Genomic DNA, 20889 nt, shown 5'->3' with positions numbered 1-20889 from the left:
GCATTGAATATTATCCGCTCATATGCTTCAGAAAAAAAAAATGACCCCTTGCTTTGTTCCGTGCATCCACAGTTGCAATAACACGATCGCAAATCTTGTTTCGTGCAACTGTGGTTGCAAAGCGACTTTCTTATTTCAATTGATTATAAACCTTATTTCATACTCTCAGAGTCTAATTTTTACGTATTTAAACCAAAGACAACTAATTGATTCATCTATTTCTACCCAATACTACCAACCTTTCAAACAGAATTTTGAGAATATCTTAGTTTGTATCTTACGTGTCTTAGAAGGAAGTGTTAAAATATGCCGTAATTGTTGTATTTTATTGATTTCTACTCGTGTTTACTTACCAAATTATTCTCTAACATGTGTTTTATTGTTATAAAGTAATATTTTAGTGACCGTTGTAATAAATATGTAATAAAGACGACTTTAAAAGTTAGTGGACTTTAGACGATTTCATAACTTTTAAAGGTATATGGTAATCATATATTGTTAAAATAACACAGATTTGTATAGTATTATTTCAATAGCAATCGATTACAATCAATATATTTGAAGTACTCCTCACGCGGAACTCATAAATTAAGTTTTAATAGCGGTGGGTCGAACGCGCGGCGCACGTTCCAGAGCACTAGCAAAGTAGGCTACCTTTATTTTTTTCGGAAGCAATTTAGCGTATTTTATTTTTGTAACTGTGGTTGCACAAAGCATATGAGCGGTTAAACCAATAATATTGTTGGTACAATATTCTCAGGCTCTGTGTGTGTTTGTATTGTTGAATTGAGGGCACTCTATTGTGCTAGGCATTTCATAGAGCGCATTCTCATACTGAAGTGTGTATGAGTAAAATATGTCATCCTAATATAGGAAGGCGATTAACTATTGTTACATTGACTTGTAATAAAAATAACAAAGAAACTGGTGAGACAGGAAGTACTTACACTAAACTTTGTAAAAAAGTCATAGGGTCAAGGACGTGTGCTGCCTAACAGGTAGGTATTGCATTTTTTTTATATTTTACTATAGAATTCTATAGCTGTAAAATCATACTTTTTCTTTTTTCTTTTTGACGTTATCTTTCGTCTCAGTCACGCTCTCTTCAATAATAGATACGTGAATTGATAGTATCAATTAGGAATTTCGTTAGTTTTTCTGCATAACTTACTATTTATTTCAATCTGACATGATTTTTAGATATCGATACAAATTCTCAATTGAAAAGTTTCCGATATCATATTTAGATAGATTGATGAGATACACACATTATGGAAGAGAATTTTAAAATCTTTCGTCATGCCTATTGTATGTTTTCTTAACCTTGACCAAATACAATTACTTTTGAGTAATTAAAAAAAAAACAGCATTCATTAATCATTATTAGCAAAAAGCTTATAATAAATACAGTTTGTTATTCTGACGCGATCATTTCAATACAAATCATTAAAGGAGTGTGTTTAAAATGAACTTGCTTATTGTTAGTGTGGGATTTCTTTTGTATTATATATTATTATTTAGATACAAACGTCGAAGGTTGTACGAACTAGCTTCCCGTATACCGGAACCTCCGCATAAGTTTTCAATCTTTGGTCTACTGCAATATACGTATAATGCTGAAAATCGTAAGTATGTTTTAAATATTCGCGTTAATTTTTAAATAATCATCTATATTTTTAGTCACTCAATAATTTTATTGTTTTTGCGAGAAAAATGTGTTTGAATTAAATAACATTAATATTTATATAACTAGTAGATAATTTTTTTATGTTTTTTATGCCGTCATGCAGACCGATTAATTCTTCTTACATTGTAAGCCTAATCAATATTTTTTAATTATTTTATTATCTATAAGTTAAAAACGATTGAAAGTGATTGTACCGCCTAAAGGTGTTTTGAAGCAGTGTGAAATTTATTAATTCCGGGATAAATATTAGTAACATATTATTATGATTTTGCATTGTAACATTTCCATCGCTTTCATTATTTTCAGTAATAATACCCCTCATTAAGAAGTTTTCTTTGTTTTGCTTCAATAATGGTGGCTATTCTAGATTATGGCTGGGGTCAAAACTTTATGTTGGTGAGTAGAGTGTAATAACATGAATCTTTAAATCTATACATACATATTATGCGCAGCCGTTTTGTCTATGAAATCATAATTTTAAACGTAAGTGCAGGTTGCCCGTACACATAGATTTTAAAGAATTCATCGAATAGAAAAAAATGCATCAGAATTTTTTAATTTTTTTTTTACTAAACAGTGTATGCAAAACTATATGCCCCATTAAGCTTAGTTACACCAACATTGGAACACTCAGTATATTATGTCATTCATTCAGGTATCACCCATTCCGAGGATACAGAATATCTATTGAAAAATTGCTTGCAAAAGGACGCCGTCATGCAATTGTTAAAACCTGTTTTTGGAGATGCCGCTTTTATCGCACCAGGTAAAGTATCATGTGATGTAGGTCCATATTACTTAATCTATTCTTATATGAATATCAAACATTAAATTATTAAACCGTGTCTTCTTTTGGTTCGGCTTACGATTAAACGTTTTTATCACTTTTTATCATTTTCCCGAAGAATTTGGCAAATTTCCAAAAACTTAAAATGTCGAATATTTTTTCAAAACTAACACGTTTCGGCTAGGTAATGTTACTTTTTTCATCCCTTTAAAACTATTATACCTGTAACAAGTGACCCTGTGTAGATTTGTACTTAGATTAAAACCCAGTACTATTTAACCTATAATTATTGTAGTACCAGAATGGTCTCGGCGTAGAAAAGTTTTGGTACCTGCATTCAGCCCAAAAGTATTAAATAGCTTCGTGGATATAATTTCAAAGAGAAGCCAAGATATCGTTCACCAGATTTCCTCGGAGAATCTCGTTGGGTGCGGACAATTCAGTATTTTTCCATATATTAGCCAATATACATTGAGAACGGTGACTGGTAAGTGATTCTTAAAAGTGAAGTCCCGTATCCCCAGTGGGGTAAGGGGTAGATGCATTATTTATACATTTTTTCACGGATCGATTTTCTTTAGGGACAATTTGGTGATCAGCCTTCTGTGTCCTGCCCGACTGAGACGTTTTTTCTTCGTCTCCACCGGGAATCGAACCCAGGATCCAGGCCATGTGATTCGTAAGGACAACACTATACTATAAATGAACGAATATAGATTCGTCGATTGATTTTGTTCTAGTGAAAATATAGTTAATGAACAATATATAATGATGGAAAATGTTTACAGAGACGACATTAGGTATAGATTTAGACACGACAGGAAATCAGTTATCCGAATATCTCCATGCTATGAGTCAAATATTTCGATTAGCCACCGAGAGGGTATTGCACGTATGGCTTTGGCCAAATTGGCTTTATAGTCTAACTTCACAGTCAAAAGATCTCTTAAAGTATTCCGATATCATATACAGTTTAACTGACAAGGTATGTGATAGCTTAAAAAATATCATTATTTTAAAATTTACACTAAACGCCTGCTTATTTTATAATAAACAATAATTCACTTGACTGATATTTGCTATTAAAAAGAAACCCCCAATATATTTTATGAAAACTACACAAAATATTAGGTGCTTTACTTATAATTTGCTTTGTCGCTGCTTAGTAAATACTTTGCATGTTATAAGAAAACAACAACAAATAAAAAAGTACCTATGATTTATTCTTATTTTCCAGATAATTCAGAACAAATATAAAAGCTTAGAGAACTATGATAGAAGTGCTTACAATGAACAAACTATTTTTGGTATGTACTGCGAACTATCATTATTAGGAGTGTTTTTAAGTAAATATAAATATTTAAGTAGGTAATCTTCTTTATGTTTCTGTGTCAAGCATATCTACATTAAAAATCCTTCTTAGGATTGATATGTCTATTTGATTTCCTTTTTTTTTACACAGTTGATCTTTTATTTCCCTTTTAGGTATGGATAAAAATTGTCAGTTGAAAAGTTTCCTAGATCATCTTATCCTTATATCTGGAAACGAAGGCGGATTTGCTTTAAAGGATATCCGTGAAGATCTCTTAGTACTTTTGTTAGCAGGAACAGACACTTCGGCGGTTGCTATATGTAACACATTAAAATTATTAGCAAAATACCCTAAAATCCAAGAAAAAGTATATGCAGAGTAGGTATACAGGCATTTTATATTATTTTTCATATTCTCTTTATTATACTAAATGTATTTGTTTAGGCTGGAAGAAGTATTCGGTGATTCTGATCGACTTCTAGTAAAAGATGACCTGAAGAATATAAAATATTTAGACAGGGTCCTAAAAGAGTCTCTTCGTCTTTTTCCGCCTGTGCCTGTGATTGTCCGAAGCGTGACCCAGGAAACGACATTACGTAAGCAAATTGACACAAAAATACAGATAAAATGCTGTAACTTAATTAATATTTACAATATAGTTGATTTTTTTTATGTTGACCATCAAAAAAATGCTGCGACTATAATTGAAAATATTCATAAAAAATAATCTCATTGACATGCTTGCAAATGATGTTTAGATGTATCGGACTGAAATGAATAAATACAAAGACAAACATAAACAAAAAAAGATACTGCGAATAATTAGAAAATTTTGTTAAGCTTAGGTACTTAACTACTGTGAATAAGATTTTTTTTACCCAAATAAGATTTTTTTTCAGCTTCTGGTGTCATTTTGCCAGAAAATGCTGGTGTTATAGTAATTATTTGGGGAGCAAACAGAGATCCCAAAGTATGGGGCCCAGATGCAGATTGCTTTGATCCCGATAGATATCTTAAAGGAACTACTCCTAAAATAATGTCATTTAGTTCAGGACCAAGGAATTGTGTTGGCAAGTGATTTTTAATAAAACGCTATGTTTTTATACTGAGACCATATTTTTCAATGTGTCCATATATTTCTAAGTGCCCTTACGCACTAGCGGTTAACCGCTTTCCCATTTTAATATGCAACCGCTTTTATGATTAGTGCGTACAATCATAAGCGGTTGCATATTAAAATGGGAAAGCGGCTAACCGCGCGGTTAACCGCCCCCGCGGTTAACCGCTAGTGCGTAAGTGCCCTAATAGCATATATTTAAGTTAAGAACACACACACATAATATGGGCGTGTAGTAAACTGCATTCACCGTCATTTTATTTAAGATGATAAGTAAACATCGAGAAAAAAATATTTAGACAGGGTATTAAAACTTATGCATTATAAAAGCTCTAAAGTTTTCATATACATCTTCTTAATTAGTAAAACATGATAATAATAATATAAGCAATGATCAATAATTTTTTGTTGTTGAATCATTGTACCTACATATAAATAGGTAGAGTAGGTACATGTTATATTGTTGAGGTTAATTTATTATACTTTTTTCAGGATATCAATACGCCATGTTGTCGATAAAAATATCACTAATTGCTATATTACGTCACTATAAAGTAGTTGGAGAAGAAGAATCGGGACCTGTTCCTGAGATAGACTGTGAATTCGCTGTTATGATGAAAGCCAAAGATGGCTATAAAGTCCAATTTGAAAGAAGAAATAAATGATTAGTTAATGTCTTCTTGTATTTAATAGTAGGTGTATGTTAAGGATAAAATACTTAAGTATGATTATCTTTTTATAGTGTTATTCATTTAGAAATTATTAAATAAAAACGCCTAAAAAGTCTGGTTTTTTTTTCGAGTTTTAGACTGCCTCCGTCTTATGTGATTTTTCAACCATTTTACTTTTTTGTTATTTTATATACTACCATCGGGTGCTGTTGTATATTCGAATATTTTCATATAAAATACTTCTCATCAAAAAAATCACCTTTTGCGAGATTTACTTTAAATTATAAGAACTCGATTTTCATCGATCAGAATGAAAATTAATTTGTTGAGCTTATTGTAGAGGTGGGTTTGAATGGAGATAATAATATAACCTATTATAAATAATTATGAAGTTAGGTATGAGTAATTAATAAATATTAGGTACAATTAAACATTAAAAATTCGGTGTTATTACTTCAAGTAGGTAATTTGAATTCAATTTGATACTGACGCTGACGGTTGTATAATAAATATTTTTTTATAATGTCTGGTTGGTGTTATTTGAATTATGTAGATGTTAATTGGTCAATTATACTGAATTCAAATACAGGGTTATTTGTAAAACACCAGCAACCTCGCAGGACAAGATAGAACATCATAAGTAACAACATTTGATCTACGACTTTTGGCATAACGCAATAAATTATTTTTAAATGATTTTTTAAGCTTTTATTGTACTCTCCTAACATTTGTAAGTCTATGTTTTATTCATAATCGAAAGGACGACGCGACGCCTCTTTCCCCTCCCGTTCGCTTCTTGTTTACGTAATTTTTGGAATGCGCGTACCTACTTAGAGTTTATAATATTCAAACGGAAAATTAAATGAATATTTATTTTTGTATGGAAATAAAATGTAACAAATTATCAAAAGTCGTAGAACAAATGTTGTTAATTATGATGATAGCTATCTTGTCCTGCGAGGTTGCCGGTGTTTTACAAGTAACCCAGTATATTATATCTACATTATTTATGCGAAATTGGTGAATCATTAGCCAGCTATAATAATAATCGTCTCAGCGGGTTCTTTTTGTACTGAAAGACAATAAAATAAGAGATTCATACCTTTAATGCTACCTTTAAACCTCTAATTCTACTAAATTCACCTCGAAGTCTGTCTCAAATATCAAAGCACGACCTTCTTGAATCATGATTAAAATAAGGTTTTAAGATTTAATATTATTTTATTTATTTTATACTTATACAAATTATTTATAAGTATCTAAGGGTATATAGTGATAGTAATATAGTCAATACTTAAGTCTTTCTTAACGAAAATTCTTTTATCTAAACTTATATTATACGTCGGCTGAAGCGTTTGAAAATGGCTGCCTCTTTAGAGCTCAGTGTAACCAACCGTAAAATTGGATAAGCAATTAACACAAGTTTGCACTTTACAGCACAAATTGTGCGGGTTAATTGTGGATCGATGGCAACATCATTACTAGCTGAAAATTAGATTGTACAATAACGATAGGTATAAACCCATATATCCAATAGAATAAGTCTAACAAGCTTGGTAATAAATCTACCATAAAATACTTAGATACCTAGATTCCTAAATATCTGCAGCAGGATATTCGAGATATTTTTTTTTTATCTACCTGAGTACCTGTAGTTATTTGAATTATACTTAACTATTCAAGGATGGATTAGTGGATAAACATAAATCTCTGGAGGCACTTTCATTGGAAGGCAAAGGACATTAAAGGCATCAGTAGGATGATTTCATCCCTGAATTTCCAAGGGACCGAAGTTTGCGTGGAAAACAACGTGACATAATAATATCGTTTTTAATGTGGTTTTTAACAATGGAGTAAGCTGAATTACTCAAATAGTTTCTCTACAAACAGATAATTATATGTTTTACACTTTTTGGTGCATTTAAATCAAACCATCGAATGCTCATTTTGATCCCACTTTGTCAAATTATTTTAGTACAAACAGGCGTAGAACATGTTTTCGTTATTCTTAGTGCCTTTTAAAATATTCTATGCAATGTTCTGATACTGAGCAACACTGAATTCGAGTTTTCATTTACAATTAAAGATCATGAAATAATGCTCTTGCTCTCGCTCTAGGTCTATGTTCGCTTAATGTAAATGCACCGTATTTTATTAATTAAAGGTTAAAGGCGTCATTCGACGACCGTGATTATTGATTAATTGAATTAGTTTCCAAAAAAAACAAAGTCCAGGCAATTAAAGTCTATGTCAGTGTTTAGTCAGATTCAAACGTAAACGTAAACTATGTTAATGACTCAAGAAAGATATGAATAACTAGGTTTCCGCCCGCGGCTTCGCCCGCGCAGACAAAGAAAAACCCGCATAGTTCCCGTTCCCGTGAGATTTGCGGGATTGCGTCATTTTCCCGGGATAAAAAGTAGCCTATATGTCCTTTCTCGGGTATCAAAATATCTCCATACCAAATTTCATGAAAATTGGTTCAGTAGTTTAGGCGTGATTGAGTAACAGACAGACAGACAGAGTTACTTTCGCATTTATAATATTAGTATGGATTTATCTGTTCATGTTATACACACATCAACAAAGTCTACGAATATTTGGTACCTATTGCATCAAATATCTCAAAATCTACGGAGAATTTTATGATATTGTAAATGGAAGAATCATAGCTTGGAAGCCAGTCAAAATTTATAGTTTACTGACAAGAAATGAAGATCCTTATGATTCAAGTTTGTGAGATAAAATTAACATTATTATGGAAAATTAAAAAGAAATCATTGAATGTTTTTATTTTTCATTATAGGCCATAATTAGCTATAATTCTTCCATTTACAATATCACAATATTCTCCATAGATTTTGATATACATGAAAACTATATTATTAGCACTCATGATTTATCTGTTCATCTAATATATAAAAATCAATGCCACTTTTCGTTGTAATTCCATAACTCGAGAACGGCTGAACCGATTTCGATAATTCTTTTTTTATTATATTCCTTGAAGTACGAGGATGGTTCTTATGTAGAGAAAACGTGAATATGTACCACGGGCGAAGCCGGGGCGGACCGCTAGTATTTTATAAGTGCTAATGAGTGATTTAGTGAATGTTGCCGGTTTGACGCAAAACAGTTGACCCGAACCACAGCCCGAACGCACGCATCACTCATAGTGGACTTTGTGCACGTGGCGATTACATTTTGCTAAAACAGTACGGTCTATTGTATGCGATTCATTCTATGTAAGACGACGACGACCACGACCAAAATTTTCATCCTGACAAAATTGTTTCAAAATAAAATATTAAAATTTCCCGTCATACTGGTACATGGAAAGAAAAAAAAATTCGAGTACCTACAGTTAATATAAAAATAGGTTTTTTTGCGATTTTCGCCGAGACAGTACCTAAGTTAATCATATAATTACCTTTTACCAAAATTGTAGATCATAAAATTATCGTAGATTATAAAAAACTTCAAATAGGGGAGCGGGGGGCTTGTTGTTACAGGGGTAAGAAGTTACACGCATTTTTTACCGGGATTTTTAACTCTTTGGTAGACGTAAGTAGACTCATTTGTTTCGTTATAACATCGTGCGTTGCAAAAAAACAATCAGTGACCCGCCGAGCGGCAAACTGTTAGGTTATGTGCACGTGTCTCGATTTCCATCAAGAAAGTAACAAAATCTTTTACGAAATTTTTGATTCCTGCTGTCTATATTTGTTATTCTCTAAATTTTTTTCACCTCGAACGTTCATAATGTATCAAGTTTTAATTTGTAATAGCGTTTTATTCTGCTATTGATATCCATTAATGGCGGCTTTAATTTTAATTAAAAAACATACCATGGGGCAGGTTGTTACAATTTTTCGGGGTAGGTTGTTACATGTAAAGACTTGCCTCAGACCTTGTATTATCGTTCATCTCATTGAGTATCATATTTTAGAAATGACTACGCTGTACTTAAAAATTAGAATAAATGGAAAGAAATTGAAGCTTTCGTTCCGACGGGCGCATTCTTGCTTTTTAAAACAATGGTTCATCTTTCAATTCTTTTTTAATTCTAAATACTCAATGTTTTTTTTAGAATGAGAAACTATAAAAGAAAAGCGGAAAGAGGTACAACTAGTCAAGAAGTTTATGAATCTGCTGCGGCAGAAGTACTGCAGAATAAAACGAGCATTCGTAAAGAAAGCAAAATGTACCTAGTAGATTTTAGTTTGACTGAAGTGCCAAGTTAAAAAAGTATAAATAATTTATTACAATATGTTAGTATTTACTGACGAAGTTTTCTAATTCAGTAATGAAAAAGTGTTTTATATAAGATTGAAGAAAGTTCCTGCCAAAGTTATGTGATTATTACTGTTAAAAAGTTGGAAAATTACGATATAGATATTATAATTGCTTATAAATGTTATACGACCGTTCAAAATAGTCTCTTTTATTCATAACGTTTTGAAATAATAAAAAATAAGTGATTTATTATTGTTCATTTTGTTTATTTACCTACTGTAACATCGTACCCCGAAGCTGTAACAACTAGCCCCAAGTCAGGGGTAAGTTGTTCCAATCGACTTATTTCAATAATTATTTATTATAAGAAAAATTACGTTAATTTTAATATTTTTCCAATGCTATTCTACTAGCTGAATAGACATACTAATGATAAAAGCAATAAAATGTATACATTATTTGATAGCTTTTGTAATATTAATAATTATCTAAAAATTGTAACAACGTGCCCCCCGCTCCCCTACATTTTTATCTAGGAGCCACCGTTTCTACGAAAAAATCTATTGCAAGCCTCATAAGCGAAGCGTTGAGGTGGGTACTACTGTCACTTCGCGCAAAACATCTGATTTTTCAAACTTAAAATGTCTTTATGTATCATACATTGCACTTGTAAGATAATACATACACACACATATTAAGAAAAAACACTATTTTGAACGTTCATGATATTTTTGATGTCATTTTTGTTATTTAAACTAGTTAAAAAACAGTTTAAAAAAGTTCTGTCTTGGACGTCCGTGTGTCTGTATGTGCGGATCCTTTTTCTTGTTAACACGATAGCGACCGAAATACTTTACTAATCGAGTCTTTTTTTCTCTCTTACGCTTGAGTATGCTCAGGAATAGAACCCTTTCATTTTTCAGGGTCTGATTCGATGTGGTTTAATTGTTATTAAATAAACAAAAAAAATATCGACTTTTTTTTTTTTATAGTGTACTCAAAATTCACCATTATAAACTCGATTCTTTATACTATAAGCCAAGGTTTAAAAAAATAAGTTGGTAGTCAGTCCCTTAAACCTGCGCAGTTTCACATCTAGGTGGGGCCACAAGAAAAATAGCTCAATTATTACGGTACCGCTTTCTTTACTTTTCCAAATGTTTTATTTTATTTCATTTTTATATTTATAGTCACGTACTCTTTATAAATAATCAATTTTATTGTAAAGGATGAGATTATGAGGCGTGCACTTTTGGATTTTCCAAACTATTTTTTCATTCGTTGATCTCAAAAAAACGACGTGTGGCACTCGGGGACTGCGGTAAAGCTATTGCATAATGCATGCTATATTGCTATGCCTTCAAGCCACACCTCCGCCCGTCGGAGTGGGGAGCGTGAGGTTTTTTCGTTACGGAATTTCTCGATTCGGTCCCCGCGCTCAAGGCCCGCGATAGAAGCTATGCAATAGCTTAAAAAAATTCCAATCACTAGAACGACAGGAAATTTTAATATTTTATTTTTAAGTGTGTTTTTCACAATTTTGTTAAATTGCGACTGGATGAAAATTTTGTTTGTGGTCGTCTTCATCGTTGGTATAGGTCAATTAAGGAAAGCTGGCATGTTCACAGTACTTACACTTATGCAATTTTACTATACAGTATGTTCAAAAATAAATGGGATTCTAGTGTACCTACCTTGAATTGTAAAATGGGTGCGTTGTAGATAATATGAAAGCTCTCATTTAAAATTACAATTTAAAAGTAACTCAATCGATGAACTTAATTAATTATTTATTCTCATACCTAATCAATTTTATTGTATTATAGTATTGATAATCATTCTATTATCAAATAATAATTAAATTTCATGTCATATTCAATATAACGATATAAACAATACAAATAACACATGCGCTCACTCCCAATACCTGACAAGCGAAACTTTAACACGTAAGAGATAAGGCTACATTACAATAAAAGCTGTATTGTTCAGCTATGTATGAAAATTTTAACTTACTGCGTTTACATTTAGTTTACAAAACTTATTAATATTGTTACATAATTTAACCTAGGTAAAGAAAAATAATTTCTAATCCGCGTGCCGCGAAGTACCTAGTTATCTCGTCGAATATAGTTAGTAGTATACCTAACGTCTTTGTTTAATTTACATCACCCTGTATTTATAAACAATTGCAAAATAAAAACAATAATTGTCCCCTTCACTCTGATAAGCTAATCTACGAGCGAGAGAGATGGGCAGACTTTTCATGATGCGTATGCAGTATGACGTCACGCCGCGCGCGTCTTCATAGACACCGCACATGTGCAATGTGTGAATGTGTTTACATTCCAGCTCTTCTTTGGCCTATAGGGTGAACAAATCCTAAGCGAAATATCGTACGCTTATGACAATAATTATTAGTAGGTATCGCTAGCGGATTATATATCTTTGCGTTTTGACGTTTGGCTAAAGGCTCAGGTCGCAGCGCAGCGCGAATTTAAGTTCCTATATTTTGATCTAATTAATAAAATTAAACGTATTAGGTAACCTTGATTTTACGGACACTACTTATACAGTTGAGCGATAATTATTGTATTAAAACATTTAAAACTAATTAACTAGTGCTGATTTTTAACTACGATATGTTAATTCTACGATCTTTTAAATAGCACTACTTAAAGTGTACGTCTTCATTGTTGAAAAATCTAGGACAGTGTGCGTTCAAAATGAATTTCACAGCTTTGATAGTGGGTTTGTTAGTGTTTTATATAGTGTTTTATATTATAGTCTTTAGATACAAACGTCGTCGGTTATACGAGTTAGCATCCCGGATCCCGGAGCCACCTGACATTAATTCTTTTCTTGGCCTAATTCAATTTTCTTTTGATGCTCAGAATGGTAAGTACCCATGTAATGTATAGTGTATAATATGTTATCTGTGGTCAAGTTTATTAGCAAAAATATCGGTTTATTACATTACCATGCCCGAGAAAAGAAGGAAGCTGTTACAAAACGTATTTGGAAGGTGACTATATCTCCACGGTCACCATGCTTAATTACCTATACTGTATTACATACATTGGACAAGTTATTAGCCCAGAAGAAATTTCCTGTGCCTTCAGAAGTGCCTTCGTGCAAGATTACAATGTTTAATCTGATGCAGTGTTTATTTATATTTTCAATAAAATTATAGGTACACAGAATTAACCTCATAACTTATTTGGATAAAAAAACACAGTAGAATTTGGTAATCCATACTAATATTATAAATGCGAAAGTAACTCTGTCTGTTTGTCTGTTACTCAATCACACCTAAACTACTGAACCAATTTTCATGAAATTTGGTATGGAGATATTTTGATACCCGAAAAAGGACATAGGCTACTTTTTATCCCGCAAAAATGACGCATTCCCGGAAATCCCACGGGAACGGGAACTATGCGGGTTTTTCATAGACTGCGCAGGCGAAGCCGCGGGCGGAAACCTAGTATGACATATATTTTACATTGTTTCTAGTGATGATGCGAGTAATTACGGATTACACTCCATTCTGTCACATAAATGGAGGTCACGCCAAACTGTGGGTTGGCCCAAAGCTCTATGTTTGTAAGTATGAAAAACAAACGAACCCCAGGTCTTATAACGTAGGGAACCCATTCAAATGTATTTAATAATTCATTATTCAATACATACCTATCTAATTAATTATATAGGTAAGTAACCATTTGATAATTATTGTGAATTATAATTAACATAAATTACAAGTGTACCTATAATGCTTACATAATATTATGTAGGCTGCCTAGGTATGTTATATTATGTGGATTAAAATTATTAAATGTGTGTTCCTATCATCATCATCAGCCCATATTATATGTTCTAAATGTCACTCGGGATCAGGCTCCACCACGCTGATCCACCACGCTGGCCAAGTGCGGTTTGGCGGATGTCACATGTCTTTGAACTTTTGATTCTTGGTCATGTCAGTTTTCTCACTATGTTTTCCTTCACCTTAGTTATGTTCCTATAGTTAAAAATAAATTTCAGATGTGACTAATCTTGAAGATTCGCAATTTGTATTAAAGAATTGCTTGGAAAAAGATGAGATAATGCTTATGATTGAACCATGTGTCGGGAAGGCTACGGTAGTCGCGCCAGGTAGCATTGTTCATGACATTTAAAAAATATTAAAGCCCATAGTATTGGGTATATTTATTATTGTACCTTACTAAATAATTGCGCTACTACAAATAAAGTGTAAGAAATAAATAAATAACAATTTTAGTGCCAATTTGGGAAAAGCGTAGAAAAGCTACTGTTTCTGCGTTCACTCCGAAAAATATAAACAATTTTGTAAACACGGTTTCGAAACAAAGTCTAAGGATTGTAGAGCAAATGTGTTCAGCAAATCTTGCTGGTACAGGAGTATTCAGTCTTTGGCCTTACATCAACCAATACTCCTTGAAGTCGAGTGCTGGTAAGCTAATTTTAGTTTTTATTTATAATTATTTTATTCATTTTAGGTTTTGTGTATTATTCTGAAACGTGAAACATTGTAATATGCAGTTATCTTTATTGCAGTTCTTACGTTACCTATACTAAAAGCATTACGTAAATATTCCTTCGATTTTTCAAGTATTAGTCAAAAGCAGTCTATTGAAATTTAAAAATTTAACATAAAAGTATTTATTTGTTTAAAAACCATCGTAGTAGAATTTAAATTGAGTACAGTAGTAATTCTCATAACTTACTTAGAATATAAATTAGCATAATCAATCATAGATATTACTAGTGGTTCGCCCCGGCTTCGCCCGTCGTACCTACATGTTTAAACTATCCTATCTCTCAAGTTGGATCGAACTGCACATGGTGTGCGAATTTTATTATAATCGGTTAAGTGGTTTAGGAGTCCATTGAGGACAAACATTGTGACACGAGATTTATATATATTAAGAAGAAGATTATCTCAAAGGATTTAAAATTGATTTATTTTGGCGCTGTTTTTTTTTATCTTTCAATGCGTAGATACTTAATGTTAATTTTATAGAAGCTATATAGATACTGAATATAGACAGTTAAATTACAAAATACAGCTAACTACAGTAGTTAGTAGATTATTGTAAACATATTGTATTTTTATAAATGAATGGAACTTCTGGGAAGGAATTATATTATTATTACAGAAGCAATATTTGGAATAGAAATAGAAAACGCAAAGCGTCCAGTGGAGGTTTATTTAGAGGCTTTAACAGTGGGATTTCAATTGTGTACATACAGAGTAATGCACTGTTGGTTATGGCCTGACTTTATTTATAACTTGACGTCTCAGGGAAAGATATTCTACGACTATGTAGACATAGCACATGAATTTGCTGATGAGGTAACTTTATTAGTGTATTTTATCCACTTAGGTATATTTTTTACATTTCACTTAAATTATGTACTTCATTTTTAATAATATTTCCTCGGCTTTTCCCGCGTGGTCTAAATACTTACATTTAATTTTTTTTCGAGAATGAAACTTCCTAATCCAGAACAATAACTACCGAATTGAATACAGTACCGTATTGCATAAAGTACTTACGATTACAATTAAAATTGTAATCTTATGTTGATTACTCACTTGTAAGTTACCATTATACAATTTAATTTTTCAGATGATTGCAGAGACACTCGCGAATTTAGAGAAAAAAGGGAGAAACAATAATAACACCATCGGTATGCGATAAAAATTTTGAAATTAATTAAAGTATTAAATTTAAATATCTATTAGGGACGATATTTCAATACTTGGTCTTCGAAAAGAATTGGTCGATTATTTTTCGTCAAATATCGTAATAAAAGATCATTTAAAAAATGTGGTACTTCTCGTTTTTTGGCATTTAACAGGCTACATCTGTACATTATTGTGCAATACTATAAAACTCAAACTCAAACAGTTATATTTTATTCAATTAGACTTCTTCTATGACTACTTTTGAATTGTCATAACATATTTTTAACATTTACTTACTTACCACCAATTCAGAAAACAGTATCTATAGAGAACAACTGGCAATATTATAATGGACGGATAAGATTTAACCAAAGATTGGTAAATCGGCCCTTTTAGTAACTACCTATAAACATATATCTACGGTTTAAATTAAAATATTTAATTATTTTATATGTAACAGTAGATAGGTAGCAATACCGAATAGATATTTTATTTTCGGTTTTCGTATTATTGTCATAAAAACTAAAATATTTCAGATCAAGAAACAAAAAATCAACCAAGTAGTTTCTTGGAGCATCTTCTTCTATTAGATAACAACGTTCTTAGTAGCAAGGAACTTCGTGAAGAAACTTTGATGCTATTAATTGCAGCGACAGACACATCGGCTGTAGCTATGCAATACATTACTACTATTGGCTAAATATCCTGAAATCCAGGAAAAAGTTTACGATGAGTGAGTTTAGTATGTTATTTTAAGGAAGAAAAAACAGTTAGCCTTTTATGATTCTGAGCTAGCGCGCAAGAGCAACTTTTGTCTCCGCAACTATTTTGTCTCTCCCATCAACTCTATGGGCTAGTAAGAAAGTGCGCGCACGTAGCGACGCAACTTCTCATAGAGTTGATGGGAGAAACAAAATAGTTTCGGAGACAAAAGTTGTTCTTGCGTGCTAGCTCTATGGTTTTAGGTCAAAACTAAATTCTAATTTTACTACTTTTTCTTTTCAAGCTGCTGTAATATTTTATTTCAGGATTAAAGCAGCATTTGGAGATTCTGACCGTCTCTTGAATACGGATGATCTACATAAAATAACATATTTAGGAGCTGTGTTAAAAGAGTCATTGCGCTTATTTCCACCAGTGCCGATGGTGGCACGTAAACCTGACTCTGAAATCAAACTACGTAAGCATAAGCTTTACCCATTTTTTATATTATGCTAAACACCTCTTTGTCTTAATAGTTTTACGAAGATTAGTTTGCAAAAACGATAATATTTTTTTTTTTCTTTCTTAACAGCTTCTGGTATAATCCTACCTCCTGAAACCGGTGTATTGGTATCGATTTACGGAATAAACCGGGATCCGTCGTCCTGGGGTCCAGATGCTGATTGTTTTATACCTGAAAGACATCTTGAGGACACCGAAAATGGCCCAACAACGATTCCCTTTAGTGCAGGGCCCAGGAATTGCCTCGGTAACATTTTGTCTCAATAATTCCGTGTGTACACACACACTAAAAACTATTGTAGTCGTTGTGATCCTGTTTTCATTATGGGACACAAAACAGATTCTGATAATTTATTTTCTGTGTACGGAAAAAACACACATTTATCTTAGTCAACTGACAAAAGCTATGGGAACAATCTCTAGCTATGTAATATATGTTTTTTATATTTCTAACCTATTATGGAATGGCCAGAACCCAATAATAGTATTATATTATGCGCAACAAAACAGTATTATATTATATTATATGGAAGTATTCATTCGAAGTTCCACTTACCGTAGACTGGTCAAAGCGTGCAAATATACGGTGTTCATAATCCTCTATATGTTTAAAATCTTTTTTTTTTTGTTATTGTTATCGCTGTCTGTTCTTATTGTCATATTTTTATTAAATGATTTTTTTTTACAAAGCTCATATTAAGTATTCGAAACTCCTCCCTCCGAAGTTATACGTCTAACACTTAAATAGCTATATCGATAATTAGAATAAAAAAAACGAAAATTTCAGGTTACCAATACGCCTTGATGTCAATGAAAATGTCGTTTATTGCTATACTGCGAAGGTTCAAAATCGTCGGTGAAGAGGAAAGCGGCCCTGCTCCAACCATGGAGTGTAACTTCACTCTTATGATGAAAGCCAAGGATGGCTATAGAGTTGCACTAGAATACCGTTAAAAGTTGTTTTGTTTTTTCCCTATAGTTACAAGGTACTGAAGTGTAGGTACTAGATATTTTTTACGCAGGTAATTCATATCTATGTGTTAGTTTGTATAAAACTATATATTTTATAATTTCATGTGTGTATGTACATATTTTGTTTATATTATGTTAAATATAATAAACTGTAGTCAGTACACTTGATATTTTATTGTTAATCTTCAAAGCCTCGTTGACCTTATTTGAATCTTAAGAACCGACAAATTTTAACACAAAACTTAGCAAAATTTATAATGGAAAATACTAATAGAGTTATGAAAAATATTTATCCAACCATCGCCCATTGTTCTTGTCTTGAGATAATTGCATGAAGCAATCAATTAAAACTTTTATTTCAAGCCCCAGGGTCCACCACGACCTTACCACGACGAACTAAGTTTTTCCATTTCCCGAGGCTAATAAAAGGTTAATTGGATGGATATTTTTATACCGTCTTATGCTTTTATTAGCTATTCTTAGTTCAACAGTTATGGTCTATAACGGGGAATTTTATTGGGACTAAAGCGGTGAGCATGACACCAAGATTTTTCCTTTTTATTTGCTTATAGCAAAGGAATCGGGTCACGAACTTGGTGAATCTCGGAAGGCGATAAATATCTCGGTTAGTTCCTAGTTTCCCAACTGTTCATTTCAACTGATTTAGTACCAAAAGCGCTGATCTAGTTGTGAGCCCTGAAGCGTTTAAACTTCTGTAATTGATGTTCATTGTTTGTAATAATTTTAGACACAATAGAGCGTTGATGTGAATCGAGCTAAATCTGACGGAGAAGAATTTTATTGTCATAAAGTTACGCAGCAGTATGTACATAATATTTATTAATTAAAATCATAACATATTAGTAAAAGCCTTATTTACATTTGTTATTGACAATAATTAAATTGAAATTATGTGTACAAGTCTGCGAAATTATCGGTTTTAATTAATAACATTAAATTTTACCAATATTTTAAACAAACATTTCCGAGTTTTGTTGAACAAAACATTTATATACGAACGTAAATATTCAGACATGACAAATGGCCAGAACTTTTACACTCAAAGTAGGAATGAAATGGATGGTTATATTGTACAATTTATCATCTGTGTTCAGAGCTGCACTAAGTTTATGCAAACGAGTTATGGCCATTTGCATGTATACAGTAAAATGTTGCTATACATTTTTAGTTTCATGATTGTGACTTTTGGTTTGTGTTATAAGGTACCTACAGGTAGAATCATGAAAGGGAACAAAGTAAATAGTGTTATTTTCTTAGATTTATAGATATCTACGTTTTCTTCTTATATATATTACGCAGTAACGCAAATATAATACCTATAAGGCTAGGTTAGGTTAGGCTTAGTTTATTCATTGTGCTCTAATATAAAATAAGAAATGATATTTCCTTTACTTGTTCATGAAGTCATAAAATAATATTTACTTAATTAATTTGCTTTTAAAACTACATCAACCGAATGAAAACAATACGTTCGTCCGTTCTAAAATCAACATTGTTTGAATACTTCATTTGCATGTATTCCGCTAAGCCCTAGAGTGGGTTTCGCTACAACCGAATGCTAATTGGAAAAATCTGGTTTGTTGACAAAAAAACAAATGAACCATTCAGTGCTGTACACTTTTACAACCGTTCGTTTTTTATTTTTATCGAGAAATGCAATGAAGGAAAAATACACGCTATTCGAATACGTGTTTGTTTTTTCGTTTGTAAATTAAAGATAATTATCTATGTGTTTTTATACATAATTGTATCAAAAAGTGTGTTTTTATTTTTTTTATAAATGCTTTTATATCCCTGTCTTATTTATTCTGGAAAGTAGACAAATTGGACGAGTCAGTTTTGTGCAAAATACAAAAAAAAAACACACATATTAATGTACAATGCAAAATAATTATAAACTAAGCTTCATCAGTTAAAGTTACAAATGTTTCCACTGTTGAGAGAGCTACACAATGTTTATCTCGAGAAGCTAAGCGGATTTTCAAAACTTTTGTACTCGAAAGTGGCGGCTTGTAATTGCTTTGAGAGATGATAGCGATGTGGCTCCAACGTTATTCGATATCGGCTCGTTTGTCTATGTCCGAATAGAGCGATATTCACGGTTTATTACCTAACTAGATTAGATACCTAGTTTCTAAGGCTCGGTTATTTAGACAAGATTATTAAAGAAGTATATGAAAATTACGTAAATCATTTTTTTTTGTATAAACATAATTACTTACTGTAGCTTAAACCATAAAAACTGGTTTCAACTAAACACCATTTATTAAGGACTTAATTAGACAAACTAAATTTACAAGATAAAGTCTCTTTGCCTTTTACCTCTTGATTAATTTTATTAACCAAGACCTAAATTGGCATATTAGTTATATGTATTAAACAAAAGAAGTTGGTTTATGTTGCCACTTTGGTTCGTTTTCCCTGAATTTATCCTTAACTTAATCCTTTTGTCTCGACTCCAACACTTTGTTGTAGACTTTTGTGCCACCTTGATTAACACATCAATAATTGTCCTACGTTTGACGTAATTACATTAAATACGAAAATGTAAATTAATTATTTATAAATACTAATATATATACAGTAATATAGTAATAGCCAATAGGTCTATGAAGTTTAATACCATTATAATACTACTATTTAACACTTATGTCTCAGATAATAAATTAGTAGTTTAAACGAACATATGAAAGAAATAAAATTTATTCCATAAACAATTAATTCAATAGGTCCGTTATTTAGGAACGGAACCCTTTTCAATTTACGTACCTATTCAAACAAAGATAGTAGGTAGGTTCCACGTATTGTTATATATTTTAGTATGGGGTATTAGTTTTCATGGAGTAAATGCTATCAGATTTATAGCAGGCGTCGTATTAGGTTCAATCGCAGTGAGATGAACGTTAATCTCTGTGACCCGCTAGCCGTCGTCACGGTGATAGGGGATCGTGAGAAATCTATAATCTATACGATCTTGATACTTCTAGAAACTTCCATTCGAATAATTTTTCAAAATCAATGGGAATGCGAATTGAAGGTGTACTTGAAGGTGATAAGTATGGGTTAGTTACATATTTGAAATCACTCTAAATGTAGGTGTTATTTCAGTAATTTAATAATATTGAGGTGGCTTTGGATATTTTGTA

The 20889-nt window shown here is 32.0% G+C and overlaps 1 protein-coding gene and 1 pseudogene across 1 annotated transcript; both read left to right on the top strand.

Annotated features, from left to right (window-relative positions):
* Positions 1–1554: 1554 nt before the first annotated feature.
* On the top strand, positions 1555–5568 carry LOC123692621 (cytochrome P450 4C1-like). The gene is made up of 10 exons (XM_045637384.1): positions 1555–1625; positions 1994–2083; positions 2343–2453; positions 2770–2961; positions 3263–3357; positions 3712–3781; positions 3960–4164; positions 4231–4382; positions 4686–4856; positions 5396–5568. The coding sequence occupies exons 3-10, from the start codon at positions 2405–2407 to the stop codon at positions 5566–5568; spliced, it is 1107 nt and encodes a 368-aa protein (XP_045493340.1). The 5' UTR covers positions 1555–1625; positions 1994–2083; positions 2343–2404.
* Positions 5569–15666: 10098 nt separating this feature from the next.
* Positions 15667–17883, top strand: LOC123692620 (annotated as a pseudogene).
* Positions 17884–20889: the final 3006 nt, after the last annotated feature.

The sequence above is a fragment of the Colias croceus genome, chromosome 6 (assembly GCF_905220415.1).
Source record: "Colias croceus chromosome 6, ilColCroc2.1".
Classification (NCBI taxonomy): Eukaryota; Metazoa; Arthropoda; class Insecta; order Lepidoptera; family Pieridae; genus Colias; species Colias croceus.
Note: the sequence above shows the minus strand (reverse complement) of the source record. Positions and strands in the feature narration are given on the sequence as shown.

Coding starts and splice junctions, on each gene's coding strand:
- LOC123692621 (XM_045637384.1), top strand. CDS start 2,405: ATGCAATTGTTAAAACCTGTTTTTGGAGATGCCGCTTTTATCGCACCA. Junction 2,962..3,262: donor TACATTGAGAACGGTGACTG/GTAAGTGATTCT, acceptor AAATGTTTACAG/AGACGACATTAGGTATAGAT. Junction 3,358..3,711: donor TTCGATTAGCCACCGAGAGG/GTATTGCACGTA, acceptor CTTATTTTCCAG/ATAATTCAGAACAAATATAA.